Below are 17193 nucleotides of genomic sequence, written 5' to 3' on the forward strand. Positions count from 1 at the left end.
TGCAGCTTCTCCTTTCGATTTCCTGTGTGGCAGCAAAGTAACAGAGCCAGGGCCCTGGGGAACTCGCAGCTCTGCCAGGCCTGCTCCCATCTTTGATGTGAAGTTACGCTGGCTTGAGACAGCAGCTCCTCAGAATAGCAGAGAGCTTGCACCCGCTGTGGGTTATTGTTCAGAAGGGAGCAAACCTCTCACTGGCTTTGTTTTCTAGCAGTAACTTTTTAATGGCACCGAGTGCCCGGAGCCTGTGTTCAGCAGGGGGGGCAGTGAGGAAACCCCCTCTCTGTAACCTCCGTGCTCATCATTTGCCACACAAGGGTAATAAAGATTTGTGATGGGCGTTCTCAGCCTCTGCCTCTTTCCTCAGCTGCTCTCGGGGGCTCGGCTCAAGCTTTAACCTTGTTCTTGTGCTGTCAGTGCTCCTAGAGGTACAGGACAGGGCTCAAGCGCTGTGAACACGCTACCTGGAACACACCAAGCGGATCGAGACCAGGAGCACTCATGGATCCCCCCACGCAGCTCCCCCCTTGTGCCACGGAACAGAAACCCGCAGAGCCAGCACCTGTTTTTGTACAATTGTTTATACAAATTCAACAAAGGTAAAACTGCATCAGGAAGGTCTACGAAAACAACACCGTACAACAATGGCACTTATGAATGCAGAAGTTTACAATCAGGAAATAACCATGTTATAAACCTTAAATGAGAACTCAACTCACACTTCAAAGAAAGAGAGACTACGTTTGACCATTTATTCTACCGCTGGACTCACTGTATAAATTAATTCCATATTGAGTACAAGAGCTCATGCTACAGAGTGAAACCCTCCTATGTGCAAAAGCTGAAATTGGAATCCTTTAAAATTTTGAGAAAAAAGGTGATTTCTATACAGATAAAAGTGGTTTTTTTTTTTTACTTCAACTATAATTTACACCTTATTTCCACAACATGCTTATGTCACTTCTGAAGTATACAAAGCAGGATATAAACTTCCATTAAAACATGCTTGAAGGTTGAAAGTATGAACCTACTTTTTCCTGACCTGGGCACGGCTGTAGATAGATACTGTCTACGAAGTATAGGTTAAGTTCTCGCCTACCATAAGTAAAGATAAAAATTGGCAATCAAAACCGAAACACTGGTAATGCATTCAAACATTGCATAAATAATTTTTAAACAATTTTTGTACAAAAATAGTTCTGCATAATGTAAGATGTAACAAAACAAAACGTGGGGGAGAAGGCAGAGAGAGCTGTAGTGCGTGGGCCGCTGTCATGACACCGACTTCTCGTTTTTGTGGTGGTTGTTTTAAGAAATGAAAAGCAGAAATCAAATTTACACTACCAAGCACATGCTGTGGTACTTTAAATAACAGTATTTCATGGAGCTCGGTCGTCTTCCGGGTGTGAACAACTCTCACCAGTAACAGTCGCCTTATGAATTTGCATAAGAGCCAGTGCAGGACACCCCAGGGAGACCGAGTTCACCAGTGGCACAAGTTGAACTTCGTAACGTGGGTAGTTTCACGTTGTTCTCAACAGGAGGTGTAAAATCCCATCGCGGTATTTTCCAATATTCCAAGTTCCCAATTGAAAATAAAATCCCTACGTGTGTTCAGTCCCGTCCCCCCCCAGCCCCAGTATTTACACGTGTCCTTTAACTAACTCAGTTTTTGCAGGAGTTTTTCTTCCACTTGCCCAAACTGAACACTTACTGACATCTCTGCGATGAACTGCTCGCAGCCTTCCTTCGTCACTTGCTTGCAGTACCTCAGGTCGATCTGGCAGATGTTTCCGCAGCGTTTGAAGTAAGACAGGCACTGGTCAGTCACCTTATTGCAGTCTGCGGAGGGGACACACAAAATCAAGGGGGGGAAGTTCATGGGGTGTCTGGGTTTGGTCCCCAGCATCAGGATGGTTTGTCCTGGTTGCAGTGGGAAAAGGGATTTCCCTTCTCCAATCCCTGTCACTCAAGGCCAAGGGGCGATTCAGGTTTGATATAAGGCAGAAGCTCTTCCCTGCGAGGGTGCTGAGGCGCTGGCACAGGGTGCCCAGAGAAGCTGTGGCTGCCCCATCCCTGGCAGTGCTCAAGGCCAGGTTGGACACAGGGGCTTGGAGCAAGCTGCTCCAGTGGAAGGGGTCCCTGCCCGTGGCAGGGGTTGGAACTGGATGATCTCAAGGTCCTTTCCAACCCAAACCCTTCTGTGATTCCATGATTCCCATCCTCCTCCCCTGTGCTCCCGCCTCTCACCTGACAAATTGATTTCCGTTAAAGAATCCCGCGTGGTGGTCCCGACCGCGGTCAGCAGGTTGATGGACTGATCCGTCACGTGGTTACAGTAACTGAGGTTGAGTTTGGAGAGCAGAGGCATGTGCCTGATGATGAGCCGCAGGGAAGCGTCTGTGATATCCAGGCCAGCCAAGCGCAGCTCCACGATGTTCCGTAGCTTACTGCGGTTGTCGATCTGACCTGGGAAGCGGAAGCAGACGGTCACTCCCGTGAGTCTTCCCTCCACCCCGTGAGCTGCCAACATCTGTATGAAATGCACCGTGACACAACAACACTGCTGCCCTAAGTCAACTTCAGGCGCTTTTGCCTGTCTGGAGTTTCGGAGGGGACGTCAGCAGGAACACTTTGTCTATGTTTGGAACAGGCACGTGGGCAAAGCCAGCTCCTGATTCCAGAACAAAAAGGGATGAATGTAACCGCAGGGGCCCAGCGGAATTGCACGTCGGGAATAAGCGGTAGGCTGTGCAGTGCATGCCAGAAAGCAGATCTGATTTGCTCAAAATTTCACCTGAGCTGACATCCGGGCGAATGTGGCATGCCCCACAGAACTGCTCCTTCCCTGAACTGGGAGGAAGGGTTTCCATACTCTCTAAAGTACACCCGCTGCAGCCTGAAGAGAAGAAAGTCAGACAGAAAACCAGCGCAGTGGCTCAGACTGTTCAGCAGGCAGAGAACACCACTCGTCACCCATCCAGCGAGGAGGTGTTGAAAGTCACTCCTGTGAACACCCTGAAGCCCAGAACCCCTCCGGCTGTAGCCGTGGGGGTTTCTGCCCATTTCCTCTAAGGGCACTTAGCAGCAGTGACTGGGACAGGTCCCCTGGCTCCTCCCGCCTGTTACCTGGCCGGTTGTCTGTGGGCGGTGACAAGAGGTCTCTCATTTGTGCGTCTTTCAGTCCTTCTGCCCACTGCACGTCCAGAGTTCGGAGTAAAGGACAACTGGAACTACAAAGTGCTGACACTGCTATCCACGAGCACCCTGATAACAGCAGGTCTCGAAGACCTGTGGATACAGAAGACGTTGGAGCACAGGGAGACATCCACCACAGTGATCTCTGCTCCCATGGGCAGGAGCGGGGATTGAACAATCCCAGCGCTCCAGGGCACCCGTAAGCCTCCTCCCTGCCTAGCTCTCCATCCCTCCCACCACCTAGAACTTCATTACTGTGGGTGACAGCAGGACCACCCCCCACCCCTCTGCTAAACCCCTCAGCACAGGCACCTTCCACAGCAACATTCATTAGCCCTTGTCAAAGACCTGCCTCAAATTAGTTCATCCAACAAGTCCCAACAACCAAGTTTGAGCCCATTTTAACCCACCAAGGCTTCACTGCTACAGGTCTCCTCCCCTAGGATACCTGGATCCCTGCAGACACTCCTCAGGGAACTGCAGTTCAGATAAAACTGGTTTGCTAAACTGGGTGGTCCAAATAAGCATCACTTACCTGGCAGTCTGTTGATGAGCCAGCTCAGCTGCTTTTTAGATATATTTGTCCAGCTAAGATCAAGGGTTACAGGCTGTCTCCTAATAATGCCGCTGAGCATAAGTGGAGTGATGGATTTACAATGGTTTAAATCTATTTTGGTCCATAATCTTTTGTCACAGCACCTACCCAAAAAGAACAGAAAAAAGCCAACAGCACTTAATCTGGCACTTGTTCTGGTTTCTGCAACACTTTAAAAGGTGCCATTAAACAGCAGGGAAAACGACAGCATTTAACTCAAAATAGCAAAACTCAGGGTGAGTGACGCTAAAAGCAGCCCGACAGCAGCACGCAGCATTACCGGGGTTTGAAGCTTCCCCATCAGGCAACCAAGCAGGGAGTTACTTCCACAGAGCTACAAGTGTCAACAACTTCAGAGCCTATTTGAAGTCATCACAGCGCTTACTAAACCCCTTTCTCTACCCTAAAGACAAGCCACAACTCCATGCCTACACTGAATACAACTGGGTTTTAATGTTACCGCCCTGATTCCCCCGTGCTTTTCCTTCCTTAAGCCCACTGAACCCTCTCCTGTGCTGTGTGTTTGTGTTCTTCCTGGCTATATGGCTTATGTGTTTTCACACTCTCTTTATGGTGCTCTATGGGCAACAAGCAAGAAATCCTAGCGAGTGTGTGAGGTTCTAATGGAAAGAAGTGAGAAAATGCAGGAAACCCTGCACTGAAGTGGAAAAGGCATTTCCCAGCTTTCTGTGACACCGGGAAGCCCACGGAGGAGACGCTCACACACATCATCCCGCACCCAATTAGCAACCTCTCAACCTCCCCGTTTTTTAACCCACTTTGTTACTACACGGTGCTAGAGAGGAGTCTCTGTTACAACCTGCCCATCTGTGCACACACGACAGTTGGATGTGAGGTGACAGCCAACAAGAGGCTTCTCTGCAAGTTCAGTGGAAGACAAACGTGTCCACTGAGGCCTCCTGCTGCTGCACAGTCACAACTGTGTCAGTGTTCACATGCTGCTAGCCCTGAGCACCGAAAGGACACGCTGTGAGTAAATACAACTGACAATTCCTCCATCAGCTCTGCTGACAGGGAACACGGCGAACAGGATGGCTCTGCATGTACCCTCTATGGGTAAACAGCACGGACCTTCTGAGCAGAACACCAAGACCCCTTCACTGTATCTCCATAGATATTTAACAGCTGAACTAAGCAAACAACTGCATTAGCAATCAGCAAGTCCTGGGGGCAGAATGACACCGAGACTTGGCATGACCTAGACGGGCCGTTCCTGCAGGCAGGAACATTGTGGTGTCTGACTGCAGACCAGGCTGTGCTGGAGCGCTACGGCCCCGGCAGGCTGACGCCAAGGCTGACACACACACACACACACAGAGCTCCCATACCATGAAAGCTGGAACTGCTGTTTCTGAGCAAGCACTAGAAGACACAATGCTGCTTCTGCTCCAGACACTGCTGGTCACCCCTTCCCCTTGGGCTCAACACAGCTTCAGTGACCTGCACAGCTCTTCTAGGAGATGTTAGTGCCTCCATCACCCACTTCCCATTCCAGTCCAGCCCACCACACACCAGACCTATCTCGCCTTCCCGCTTCTCCTTACCATCTGTTCCAGGTCTTGCAAACTCTCATACAGATGCACAAGTCCCTATGACTGAGGTAGCTAAAGACAGCCATCCAGACTTCCCTCTGCATCACGTGGGCTGCCCCGTCATCCAGGGGGAGCGAGTCCGGAGGGGGGCTGATGGGAGGTGGCCGGATAACGTGCCGTTCCATCTGGATGCATTTGGGAGGCGAGAGCGAAGGCGGTGGCCGGGTGATGCCCCTGGGGGTGCTCCGCAGGCTGGGGATGAGCTGGTGCCTCAGCTCCCGGGGCGTCCCGTTCAACCCTTTGCTGAACCTATGGAGTCTCTCGCTGTTGTTCAAGGCGCGCTTCGGCTCCTCGTTCTCGCTCTCGGGTTCAGATTTGATGGGTTGGTGGTTCTCATTGGCAAGGCTGTTCTCGGTTTTTTGGATCTCCTGGTTAAGCTCCTTGCTGAGCTCCTTGCTCAGTTCCTTATTGGGAAGCCGCCTTTTCCTCCTCATCTTGAACTTCTTCTTGTCCCTGGGCTCGGCACCCTCCGTGCTGGGCCCTGCAGTGGGCGAGCTGGACCGTGACTGGTCACTATCCTTGGACCTGGGAGGTGCTTCTGGCAGGTCATCCTCTGGCTCCTGCTTGAGGCGCCGCAGGGGTTTGATCATGGCAGTTCGGTCATCGGGAGCCTTCCACGATCGCCGCTGCAAAGGAAGAGACAAGGGCTGATGGCTGAGCAAGGACAAGGAGCTGGGCAACACTTCACATGCTGATGATGCTCCACACAGGCAGCCCTGCCCGGCAGTCGGGCCGCCTGCCAGCACTTGGCCCCCCCCATCCGAGCACCAGGGTACATTCACCGGCCAAAGGTATCAAGTTCAAGTGCCACCGTGGATGAGGAGCCCAGCTACTGGCTCTGAGGACTCCCAAAGAGTGACAAATGCATTTATTCACCATGCATAATCCTGCAGATTTAAGGGCCTTACTCATTACACAGCAGACAATCCATCTATAGAAGATAAGCAGCACACTACAGACAGCCTCTTCCCCAGCAGGCCAGAAGAAACCAGGCTTGGGACACATTCACGGGGCACCATTTTAAACACTGGCTGACATGCATTCAGTCATGCCTGATGGCCAAGTTCTGAAACCTGCATCGGTCACTGACTCAGACCGTGGCCGTGCTGTTGTGGCCCTCACTGCTGGATACTCACAGCCTCATTTAACCACGCTTTAGCCGCTCCTTTACCTCCTGCTAAACCCTCTTTGTCTTCTCGAGCTTCCCCACCTCCGGTGCATGCAGACTGGGGAGTGTGACTGACAGGTCTGACGTGCTGCTGGCCTGACACTGACACCATCTCCAGTACAACACAGGCTGACAGGGGTTAGCTGGCACCTTCCTCCCTGCCCCGGTCCCTGCTCCTAACAGCAAACTGCACTTCACTGCTCACATTAATCACATCTCTCTTTGATGCACACCAGACAGAAGCGTGAGAGACGTACAAACTGAGACCAGGGAACACTTCAAGTCTAATCTGATCACTACAAGCAAGAAAGAAGCCACCAACTGTTAAAATGAAATAGCTCTAATAAGAAGAGATCTGGACTGGCAAGGAAAGGTGAAGTGCTGTGAACACACTTGTTATATCAAGAAGGTCTGTGCTTTTGCAATAAACTAGTTGGATCGAGTCAGTGGATGCGCTCCTGTGCTCCAGACTGCGGTGCACAGCAGAGAAAGCTGATCACCCTGTCTTTAAATTAACATCTTACAAAGGGAGAGGCCACAGGAAGTTAATGACAGGTTAGAATTAAAGAATTACAACATCAGACTATTTGCAGCATCCTTCACACGAGGTGCACAGCTCAGAGGCACCACACTTGTGTTTTCATGGCAGATGGAGGCAAATCAATACCTGCGTGCCAGGCTGTCCCTGGGGGGGTCAGTGGAGGGCTCCAGGGATGTGCTGTGGCACAGACTGGGGAGCGGCTGCATGGCAGGGACAAGGTTCAACCACACAGGAAGAATAAAACATCAATATAGAAACAGGATTTTAAGCCCTTGGGTCATCAAAACACAGCTTCTGCTGGGCTCTAATATGGGACACCAGAAAATGTAAAGCCAGACACTGCAGCTAAACTACCCTGGAGTGTAAAGGTTTCCATGAGAGAGAGATTCTGCCATTGCAAGATGTAAATGGGATAATAAAAATGCCTGCAGTGACACAAGGACATGACTGATAGAGAAACTGGCTCACCATTCAGCTCACATCAGGAGAAGGGATTAAAAGGGATTGAGAAGACATCTATTAAAAGGCAAAGTACCTTCTTCCTGAAGAGTTTGTCTTCTTTTCCAAGTTTTAGCTGTTGGAAGAAAGAAAAGTAAAAACCCCAAACCACGACATTGGTTGTGCTGTCTGATGAAGGTTTGGTGCCGTCCTCACATGCTGTGAGGAGCAATTCAAGCCCTCCATGGACACTGTGGGCAGTCCAAAGGGATGGGAAAAGGAAAGCATGGCCAGAAAGCAGCTATGCATGAACGGGAGTCTTCAATTTTGCTCTCTCACTCCACCAAAGCAGCCCCAATCCCTACATTTACTGTACTGCAGCATTCCCACTATCAAGCCTTGCAGGCCGGGCTGAATCCCTTCCTCATGTACTTCATGTGCAATACAAAACCAGCCACTGATTCTGAGTTTAAAGCCATCAGCCATTTACTCACAAGACAATACTCCTATCTACCTCTGCAAACCTGCCTTTCTGTATGGCCCAAGTATGGTATTTTGCAATCCACATGACAATTCAGTGTCCCTGCCTGGCCCAAGCGCTCGGACTGTCAAACTCAGGGACAAGCTGCCTACATGGCTGCTGTGAGCAGCTCCTCCTCTCTGCAGGCTACAGAAGGTGTCATTGCTAAAGGTCCTCTGATGGGTCCTCCCTGAACCAGCCACAAACAAGCTGCCAGGCGCCACCGAGTGGACAGAGATGGAAGAGTTCCCATTGCAAACTGCTTTTCCCCCTTGCTCTTCCTCCAAAGCATCTCATGTAAAGACTTTTCAGTTAAAGTGGGGTTTCCAGTATTGTGCATAAACCAACAGCCACAGCCCAGCGCTCTCAGCCTCTGAACGTGAACCCAAGTGGCACCACTCAACCCCTGCCCTGTCACACTGGCAGCTCTCAGAAAGGAAGGCGAAACATCAGGGAACAACGTGGGGTTAGATGAGCTGTCAGCCAGGAGGCCCGAGCCACCAGCACAAAGGGAGGGTTCTGGCATACCCGCTTTCTCATGGGGGATTCCTGGGGCTTCTCAAACTTCCTTTTCCTCCAGAGATGCACCTCGTCCGACTTCCTCCTCAGGATCGAGTCAACCGGAGCCTTCTTGGAATGTTCCTCCGACTTCCTCCGAGGGGTCTCCTCGCACTCCCCTTTCCTCTTCGCTGCGTCTGTCACCTCCTTGTTGTCTCTGTTCATTTTCTGCTCCTTCAGCAACGAGCCCGGCAGATTTGATGCGTATTTGAATCCTGGTCCCCGCTTTTGCTTGTACGCCAAAGAGACACAAAACACAAACAAACTTTATATCTTATGCCTTCATCTGGGCCGCCTCGAGCTCTGGTGGGTTGAGCACTTTGTAACACACAAAAGGATGAGTAAGGAGTTAAGAGTAAAGTAGTTTCAACCTTCACAAGGTTATTTTTGTAACTAGGCGCTTGCAAGTGTCTGCCTGAGTAAAGAAAGAATGTTTCACTAATTCCAACAGACACTTCAGGTTTTGCATAATTGCTCCTAGAGTTTGGGGGTTTTCAAAGTATCTGAATGGTGGAAATTAGCATGTGGTAATGCACAGAACTAACCCAAATACTCCCCGGGTTCTGAGTGAAGTGTTGCTACGTGGAGCAAGAATACAAAGATTATTAGAGAATAGAAAGCCATCAGCTTATTTCCTTCGACTGAATTAAGCACAAAATGAGAAGCTGGTATGGGGCAAAGTTGGATCTAGAAGCCAGAGGGGATGCCTGAGATGTTGTATCTCCTTCCAGCACCGCTTATTCCCATTTAACTCACTTTTCCAGTTTTCCCTGCATGGTTGCACTTTGGACACTCCCAGCAGTTCGGCAGCTCATCGTTCACCACACCATCTGATTCCTTCACCTGGGAAAAGAGAGGCACAGCTCAATCCACAACTGCACTGCAAAAGGCTACAGGTACATCCTGCAGAAGCGTTTTGTACAGCTCCGTTTTCCCCTCACCAACCACTGACCTCCCTGTGCCTGCAGTCAGATCACCCAGCACGTGTTGTGCCATCCTGCTGGCGCTGAGCAAGCCCTGGGTTCCGCCCAATTACCCTTCTTATCATGCCAGGAGAGGAGGAAAGCACACTGGCCAAGCTGGTATGTGACAATGGGTTCAGGTTTGGGCTTTTTATGAAGGTCAATGACAATCACCATTAACACAGGGCCCATTCTGCCCTTGCAAAGAACCCAAGGCAACAGAACACACCCCAGCAGCCCAAACCAAACCCCCCAGGACCAGGGCTGCACCCATGCCATCCACATGTCCTCGCACACCAGGGAGTTGCACAGCTCGGTCCCGTTCCCCCCCCTGGTGTGAGGCACACTCTGATCTCTGACAGGAAGGGATTCTTCCCATGCCCACATTCTCACATACGTTAATACCACTCGGCATTTTTAGAAGCAAAGCACCCTGCACTGTAATCAAGTGTTCCTTAAAATACTTCTTTCTGGACCAGAACTCGCAGTCCCATGCCTGCAGCCCTCAAGCCCATGTGCCAATAAAGATGATGGGTGCCAAGTCAGCTAGAGAATAGGCACTTTTATTCAGAAGACTGGACACACGAAGGCATTTTGAAGGTTTCTCACACCCACAGCAACCCAGCTATGGAAGGAAGAGAAACGCTTACTGCTTCGCTATGAGAGACTGGCATCTGAAAGAGAAGACACACGCTCTGTGTTGTCACACTACAATGAAAGCACAGTCCTGCCCTGCCCAGTCCAAAAGCTGCTGGTTTCTCAATTTCCATACAGGAGCCCACATTATTTTCCAAACAGGAGATAGGTGTTTCTGAAAAGATGTCTCTGTGAATGAAGCCGAGGATGAAAAGCAGAGCTAAGCTAAAAACACCCTCCACACAACTCATACGCTTACTGACAGCACATTCATCCTTAAGGGTTTAGTTATATATGCAGAAAAAAAGCCTTGGCAGGGGGGCAGAAAACCCCATGCTGCTGTGAAGACAAATAGCTGGGCACTGGCATCAGCAGCACAGGAGCAGGAGACTGCTGCTGGAACAGGCAGGGGCAGAGATCTGCAGAGCTTTCATGCTGCTGAAGCATTTCCTCCTCTCCTCCCAGCGCAGTGAAGAGGCACTGGCTGTGCAGGAACCAGCCCATGGGTTTAGGGGAACTGCTTCCTCCAGTCCCCGAGCCAGACAGCAGCCAGGCTGGTTTCACTCTAGCGAGAGCAAGGCCATGTCAGCCTCTCTCAGCAAGTCTGCTGGAGTTAATAAATGAGTAAATGAAGTGGGCAGGATTTAAATACTGGCTTTATCACAACTGTGTGCCTTTGAACCTTCTTTCCCATGGTAGGTGTAAGATACTCCAGGAGTTGTTGTATACATCTCTGCCTCAGGGGAACAATTCCTGGCCCAAGCCCAAGCTGGGAACAAGTTATTTCCCGCACTGAATATAGAACAAATGCTACTGAAGGGAAAGCATTACAGCTCTGTCCCCTCTGTGAAGTTTAAGGAACTGAACAGATGTGAGGGGCTGTAAGCAAACTAATTAGACACACACAAACCAGCACTGAATCTGTCCCAAGCCTTTCAGGCTGGGTGGGAGCCAGGTTTGAGTGTTTGCTACAAACAGCAGGTGGGTGTCTGAGCCACAGCATGAGGCAGCTTCAGAACCGTACCTGCAGCACGAGATCAGCCATTCAGAAAGTCTAAACGTGAGGCTACGCTACTGGGAACTCTTCTTGTTAGGGAATATGGAGCCTCCAGGATGCCAACATCCCGGAGCGAGAGCCATGAATTCTGGCAGTGCCAAGACTGAAACAATACAGGCAGTGGGACACAGCTGGGTTGAAGCCATGGGCAGCAGTACAGATGTGCTGGGGAACATTTTCATATCTGCTGCTCCGACAAGACACCTAAATATCCACCTTTTCCATCATTATCACTAGATCCACCTAAGATGAAAAAGAACAGGCTCCTACTGCAGAAAACAAACCCCTTGTCCTTAAAGAAGCAGCGTCAGATACTGCAGGCACTCGCAGGAGTCAACCAGCTTCAGCAGCAATTTGAGATGAAGCAAGAAAAAATCATCAATATCAGTTCCACTCAAATGCTCTGTAACAGCAAAAGGCAATATACCTGCAAAAACCTCACTGGCTCCCTCTGGAAGCAATGCTGTGCTTGAGAAAAGGCTCACCGAGATCATTCTCCTAAGGAACTCTTCAGCAAAATGACCATTTGTGGGTATTTCCAAGGAAAGAAGCACGTCAGAAACATCCCTCGATACACCTCAGTGCATGGAACATCCATGGTTGTCCATAGCACAGCTCTGATGCAAGCACCTAACGTGCTCTTGTACCCAGGGCTCTCCCAGTAAGAGGCACCCACACTGCGAGTGTCTCAGAGCACCTGAGCTACCCTTGATCTCCTCAAAGAAGTCTCCCTCAGACACTGTTTTTTCATGGAGAAAACCCACCACAAACATACATAGCCAAACCAGGAAGAGGAAAAGGACGGACTTCAAACCAGAAACAACCTGCCCTGGAGTTTAAATTACCCCCTGCATGTGCCAAACTCTTCTGCAAGCTTTGGAGACGTCTTGGAGAGAATTAATTCCACATGGGAATAAGCCAGGGAAGGACACTCCTCCCTTCACTGAACCAGTTTACTGCAGTCCCCCCCAAAAGTACATTTGCCACACATTTAATTGGAGCTGACCAACAGTTCACATGTACTACAGCAGCAGCAGCTGTCCTGGGGCTGTGTCTGCATTCAAACGCACTTCCCACAAGGACTATTTATGGGCTCCATCCTCTGGGCTTTAGCTCATGTCAAGGGCTCGAGGACACGTAGACATGGCAACAGATCTTTCTCTCACAGAAAATCATGGAACATGGGAATAAAGAGCAAGGAGGGATCCAAGGAAGAGGCTCCATCTTCCTTTTGCTGTTCCCCTGTGCACAGATTCACCTCGCCTTCCAAGATGATTCTGAAATCCTACCAGTGCCCTTTTGTCTCAGTAAATCAACAGCACTGGTTACCCCAACATCTCATCCCAACAGCAGCATTGAGAAATTAAAATGCAAGACACACAAGGCAGGCTGTAAGTCTCCCATTGCTTAATTTTCAGAGACACCCAAAGCAACATTATTCCTAGTTACCTGAACGGCACTGGGAACACCACATGTGCATAAAAGAACAAAGCAGCACTTGCTTGATTTCATAGATCTGACCCACATCCTGTACAACTAGCCCCAAATGTGGTGTGGGGGGAGGAAACTGTACTTGAACTGACACAACACAATTGTGCCCTCTGCTCTCAGCCATGAAGTGACAGTGACACTGTAAAGCCAGAGATGGAGGAGTGCAGGGCACTTCCAGCAAGGACTGGGACAGCAGAACAGCAGCTACAAGCCAAAACTGAGGTACCTCTGCTAAGGAGCAGCTCCTTCCCTTGCTTCATCGGCCCCCAAAGCCTCGTTTTAAGCACAGCCAAGCAAGCAAAGCTCCCTTTCAGAGCCCATCTGTGGCAGGAGCTGTGAGCACCAATTTCATGAATCAGGGAGACAGCCACAGTTCTGGTTTGCCAGCTACCCTACTTTCTGCTCTAATGACACAGAGCTCAGTGCAATCCTACACAGAGCACAAGAAAAGGCCAGGAGAGCATCACCCCAGGCCTGCATAAGGAACATACCTCTCCTCCCAGAGATCCCAGAAGAGCCAAAAGCTGCTTTCTGGGGCACGGTGTGTCAGAATACATTTGCTTTGGCAAATCACTTTAACCATAAACAAATCAGCAACAGGAAATGGCTGATCAACTGAAACAAACCAGCTCTGGAGAAAGGAAGCTTCTAAATGCTGATACACACAGATGTGCCCAAAATGACACTTTTGCTACCAGTCAAGAATATAGCTGCTCACAGGACTCAAGTCAGCCAAGGGTGAGCACTCCTGCAGCTTGAAGCTTGCTCAGTTTGTTCGCCAGAGCTGCAGTCTTTCTGCTGCAACATTTGCTTGCAACATCTTTAAAGCCAGCTGCTGCTGAAAGGCGCATCTGTGCCTGGACAAACACCACCAGCAAACTGCTCCTCTGTACTTGTGAGACACAGGAAGGAGCTACCGAAACGGGGACTGTGACTAACTCATCCAAAAGCACAGGCACATTTCTCTGTGCTCTTGAGCTTCCCGTCCCAACTGAAACTCCTCACTTCCTTAAACAAGAGGCAAAAAGAAAGAAGAACGGAACAGAACACAAGACCTTCACAGGCACACACACTTCGGCGGCTGTCCAAGGCAAGTTTCTGCTTACAGGGGATGCTGTTACATGGAAGCCAGTCAGGGCTGTGTGTGCCATGGCTCTTGCCCTGCTTCTCACACCAACTCTTTGCTCCCTTATGTTTCCAAAGACGAGAATGGGAAAGCTTTCCCATTTCTGTGCACTGCTTTTACATTAAGGTGATAACCAGTCCGGTTTTGTTTCCAATGTGTATCACATCCTTGTACTCACCTTAAGGCATCCTGGGTGTATGATTTCATTACAAATGGAGCATTCCATTAGCATGAGATTAAACTTGCTCTCCTCCTCTTCCACCGTGTCCTCCTTCCCAGCTTCTCCACACACCAGACACACAGCAGTATGAGGCAGCACCGGCTGTGTACACACATCAGAAAGAAATCTCAGTCAGAAGACATATGGGAACAGAACGACTCCATGTGCATTTACAGTATCCTCATTTCAAAGAGATAAACAGGGATTAATTGTGCAAAATGCTGAAGGCTCCAGCCCAGCAGAGCAACGAAGGCAAGAAAAGCTGGTAACAGTCAGAGCTGGGTACCCACACCAAGCATCACAGAACACGTTTCATGCAATGGAAGTGCCCTTCCCGTACCAACACGGGTTCATGGGGCGCCCAGAGATGCGCAGAAATGCCTTCTCTTGTGGGTCCCTTCAATGTGTGAGCTGACACAGACATTGGCATGCAAGTCACTTCACCAGCGTACAATGGGAGGGAAAAGAAGCAACCTAGAACATCACTGTTCACATCCATTAAGCTTTACAATCTGACCAGCAATTTGGCAGCTCCTCTATTTTACAAGCAGGGCAGACAGATGTTACGGGACCCAGTCCAGGTCTCCCAGCAAGCCCACAACAGAACCAAGAACAGAGCCCTTCCTAGCTGACAGTGAGCTATCCAGGGCCCTGCTCCAGACCTGAGCACTGCAAAAAAGCATTGCACAGACACTTAGAGAATTCTCCTGCAAGTGTCAAGTGAGAAGCACACTGGGATTTTCCTGTCTTTTGCTGAGGCAGAAAGGGACCTGCAGCACCTCACCTATCTGTCACCCATGTCATGCCAGTCTAATTAAAAAGCCACCTTCGTGCTAACAAGGAACTAACTACTGGTTTGCAGCAATAAGGTATAAGCCTCATTACAAGAAAGAAAAGGAAGATCCTAATAAGAAGCTGGCTGTACTGTGAAATGCAATCGATTAGGTTGCAAGTCCTTAACTAGTAAGCAGCCAGAGGCAGAGATGTGGCTTTCCACAGCAAGGATCTCTAGTAGATGGAGTGAATAAAATCCCTAAGTAGGTACTTGCACACCAAACCAAATCTATGCAGCAACAGGGCATCCTCCAGCAAGTTTCAGATAGGGAAACCCCAGCTCTAGTAAGCTGTTGCAGAGCAGAGTGTGCTGCCCCACACAACAACATCTCATACATTAGCTATGGCAACACTTCCCTGCTTTCTCATGCCAGTACTTATCCACACTCCATTTTAAAGGCATTTTGCAAATACTATTTAATTCCCACCCTTCCTCCAAGCACAAAATCGGAATCTCCAGGATCCCATTTCACCAGCAGGTAAACCAGAGAAGAGCTAAGCTGTGCAGAACAGTAAGAGCTCTGTCCACCCATTTTGTCCAATCTCCCACACAACATTTATATCCATACACAAGGACCAGCACAATCTTTATTGTCCAGGGAATGTCCTCTGTGCCCCAGCCAGCTCTGTCCCACTGCCGGGCTGGAACAGCAGTTGCTGTCACAACTCATACCCCCAGCACAGAGCCCCGTACTCCCTTCACACCTATTCAATGCTGCACAAAGTGTCCCAAGCACCCCTGTTTCCCTTCTTGATATAAGCAGTGATGCAGAGGAGTTTCCTGTTCTCCAAACAGCAGTACAGGCTCTCTGAAGGCTTCTGAGTTTAATGAAAGTCTGTGTCTAGTTAATATTGTCGATGAGTTTAATGAAAGTCTGTGTCTAGCTAATATTGTCAATGTTATTAACCAGAGGAAGCACACTCCCAGAACTGTAGGGATCATTACTTCCACAGAGCTTTGGTGGGTTTGGGCTTTTTTTTTTGGCTGGAAGCTGTTGGATAGGTACCACAATATACTACTACTGCAATTGTTCGAGAACATAAGAGTAAAGACAATAGCATTGCTTACAGAAAGGTAAACCACCCTTATAAAGTTAAAACAGTTCAACTTGTTGATCTTCTATGCTTTTGCTGCTGTCAAGACTGGAATACTCCCCTGCTATTTACACCAAAGGGAACATATGAAGAGCAGAGATGTCTTCTTCAGAGCACGCAAGGACGAGACAAGCAACCAGAATACCCTGGCTCCCAAGGCCTGTACTCTAACCACAGCTTCTGGAAATAAAACTGCAGACACCAAGAAGAAAAATGGTTCTTTATTAGAAGAAAGGGGATGAGAGGATGACTACACTCAGCCAGAAGAGAACCCAGTTCATCTCCAAAAGGCTCAGCCTGTGTTATCAGGAGTGAAACACAGCTTAGAATGAAAGTTTCCTTCATCACTCAGGACAAGAAAGAACACTGCAGCCCTAATTTAATCCTTCCACTAAAAAGGCAGCACATTTTCACTATTTCTTGCCCCTGGAGAATAATAAATTCTTCATCCATGCTGTTCAATTCATGCCACACTCCGGGAAATCAAGTGTTCAAAGAAAAGACACTTGAGCTGCAAAAGCACTCTGCGGAAAGGTAGATATTCTATGTACTTTACTGAAAGATCCAGCAGAGCCGAATCCAATCCTCTCTGTCAAGAACAGTGCGTGGCTTAGAACAGACCATGGAGTGAGCTACCAGGAGCAACGACTGGAAACCTTAACTGTTTTATCAGGCTTTTTTATCAGTGTCAAAGTCATTTAATGCCTCCACTTCAGATTCCTCATCAGAATTAAGGAAGAAAAAAAAACAACCCCTAAGTGAAAGGAACTGTAGCAAGACTTGAGAGAGAAATAAACAACATTCCCTGCCTTAAAAAAGCCCCAAAACACAACAGAAAACCAAGCCCTTGACAACAGCATAAACAAGACCTTTCAAAGAATTCAGATAAAAGCTGAAGCTAATTTTTACCCTTGAACGGGGACACTGTGGACATGAGACCTCAGGAGAAGATCTGCAACAGGCAGTACGAAAGCAACAGATTCAAAAGCCGCTTGGACAACTTAATGGAAGGTGAATCTGTCAATATTTGTTAAATACAAAGCTATCACTTATGACTCAAGAAGCTGCTAAGCAATGTACCACAGGGGCCCAGGAAACTGTCTTTGACTGCCAGCTTGCTCCGTTCTGATGCTCATCCCCTTGA

General features: G+C 49.0%; 1 protein-coding gene across 15 annotated transcripts in view; it reads right to left on the reverse strand.

Annotated features, from left to right (window-relative positions):
* Positions 1-560: 560 nt before the first annotated feature.
* The window catches only part of KDM2B (lysine demethylase 2B), a 122674-nt gene continuing 106041 nt past the window's right edge, over positions 561-17193 (reverse strand). For 11 of the 15 annotated variants that reach the window (XM_061466279.1, XM_061466278.1, XM_061466276.1 and 8 more), the window contains 10 exons: positions 14079-14222; positions 9384-9471; positions 8599-8867; positions 7648-7686; positions 5356-6029; positions 3731-3894; positions 3127-3288; positions 2795-2896; positions 2248-2466; positions 561-1839 (listed from right to left, as the gene is read on the reverse strand). In XM_061466279.1, coding sequence (XP_061322263.1) covers positions 1658-1839; positions 2248-2466; positions 2795-2896; positions 3127-3288; positions 3731-3894; positions 5356-6029; positions 7648-7686; positions 8599-8867; positions 9384-9471; positions 14079-14222 — 2043 coding nt within the window. In that variant the 3' untranslated portion in view covers positions 561-1657. The remainder of the gene's footprint in view (positions 1840-2247; positions 2467-2794; positions 2897-3126; positions 3289-3730; positions 3895-5355; positions 6030-7647; positions 7687-8598; positions 8868-9383; positions 9472-14078; positions 14223-17193) is intronic. The other 4 variants (XM_061466277.1, XM_061466283.1, XM_061466280.1 and 1 more) reach the window with 4 other exon arrangements.

This window comes from Pezoporus flaviventris, unplaced genomic scaffold, assembly GCF_033815535.1.
Source record: "Pezoporus flaviventris isolate CSIRO_AGI_PZ_B2104156 unplaced genomic scaffold, CSIRO_AGI_Pfla_v1 ptg000041l, whole genome shotgun sequence".
NCBI classification, from domain to species: domain Eukaryota; kingdom Metazoa; phylum Chordata; class Aves; order Psittaciformes; family Psittacidae; genus Pezoporus; species Pezoporus flaviventris.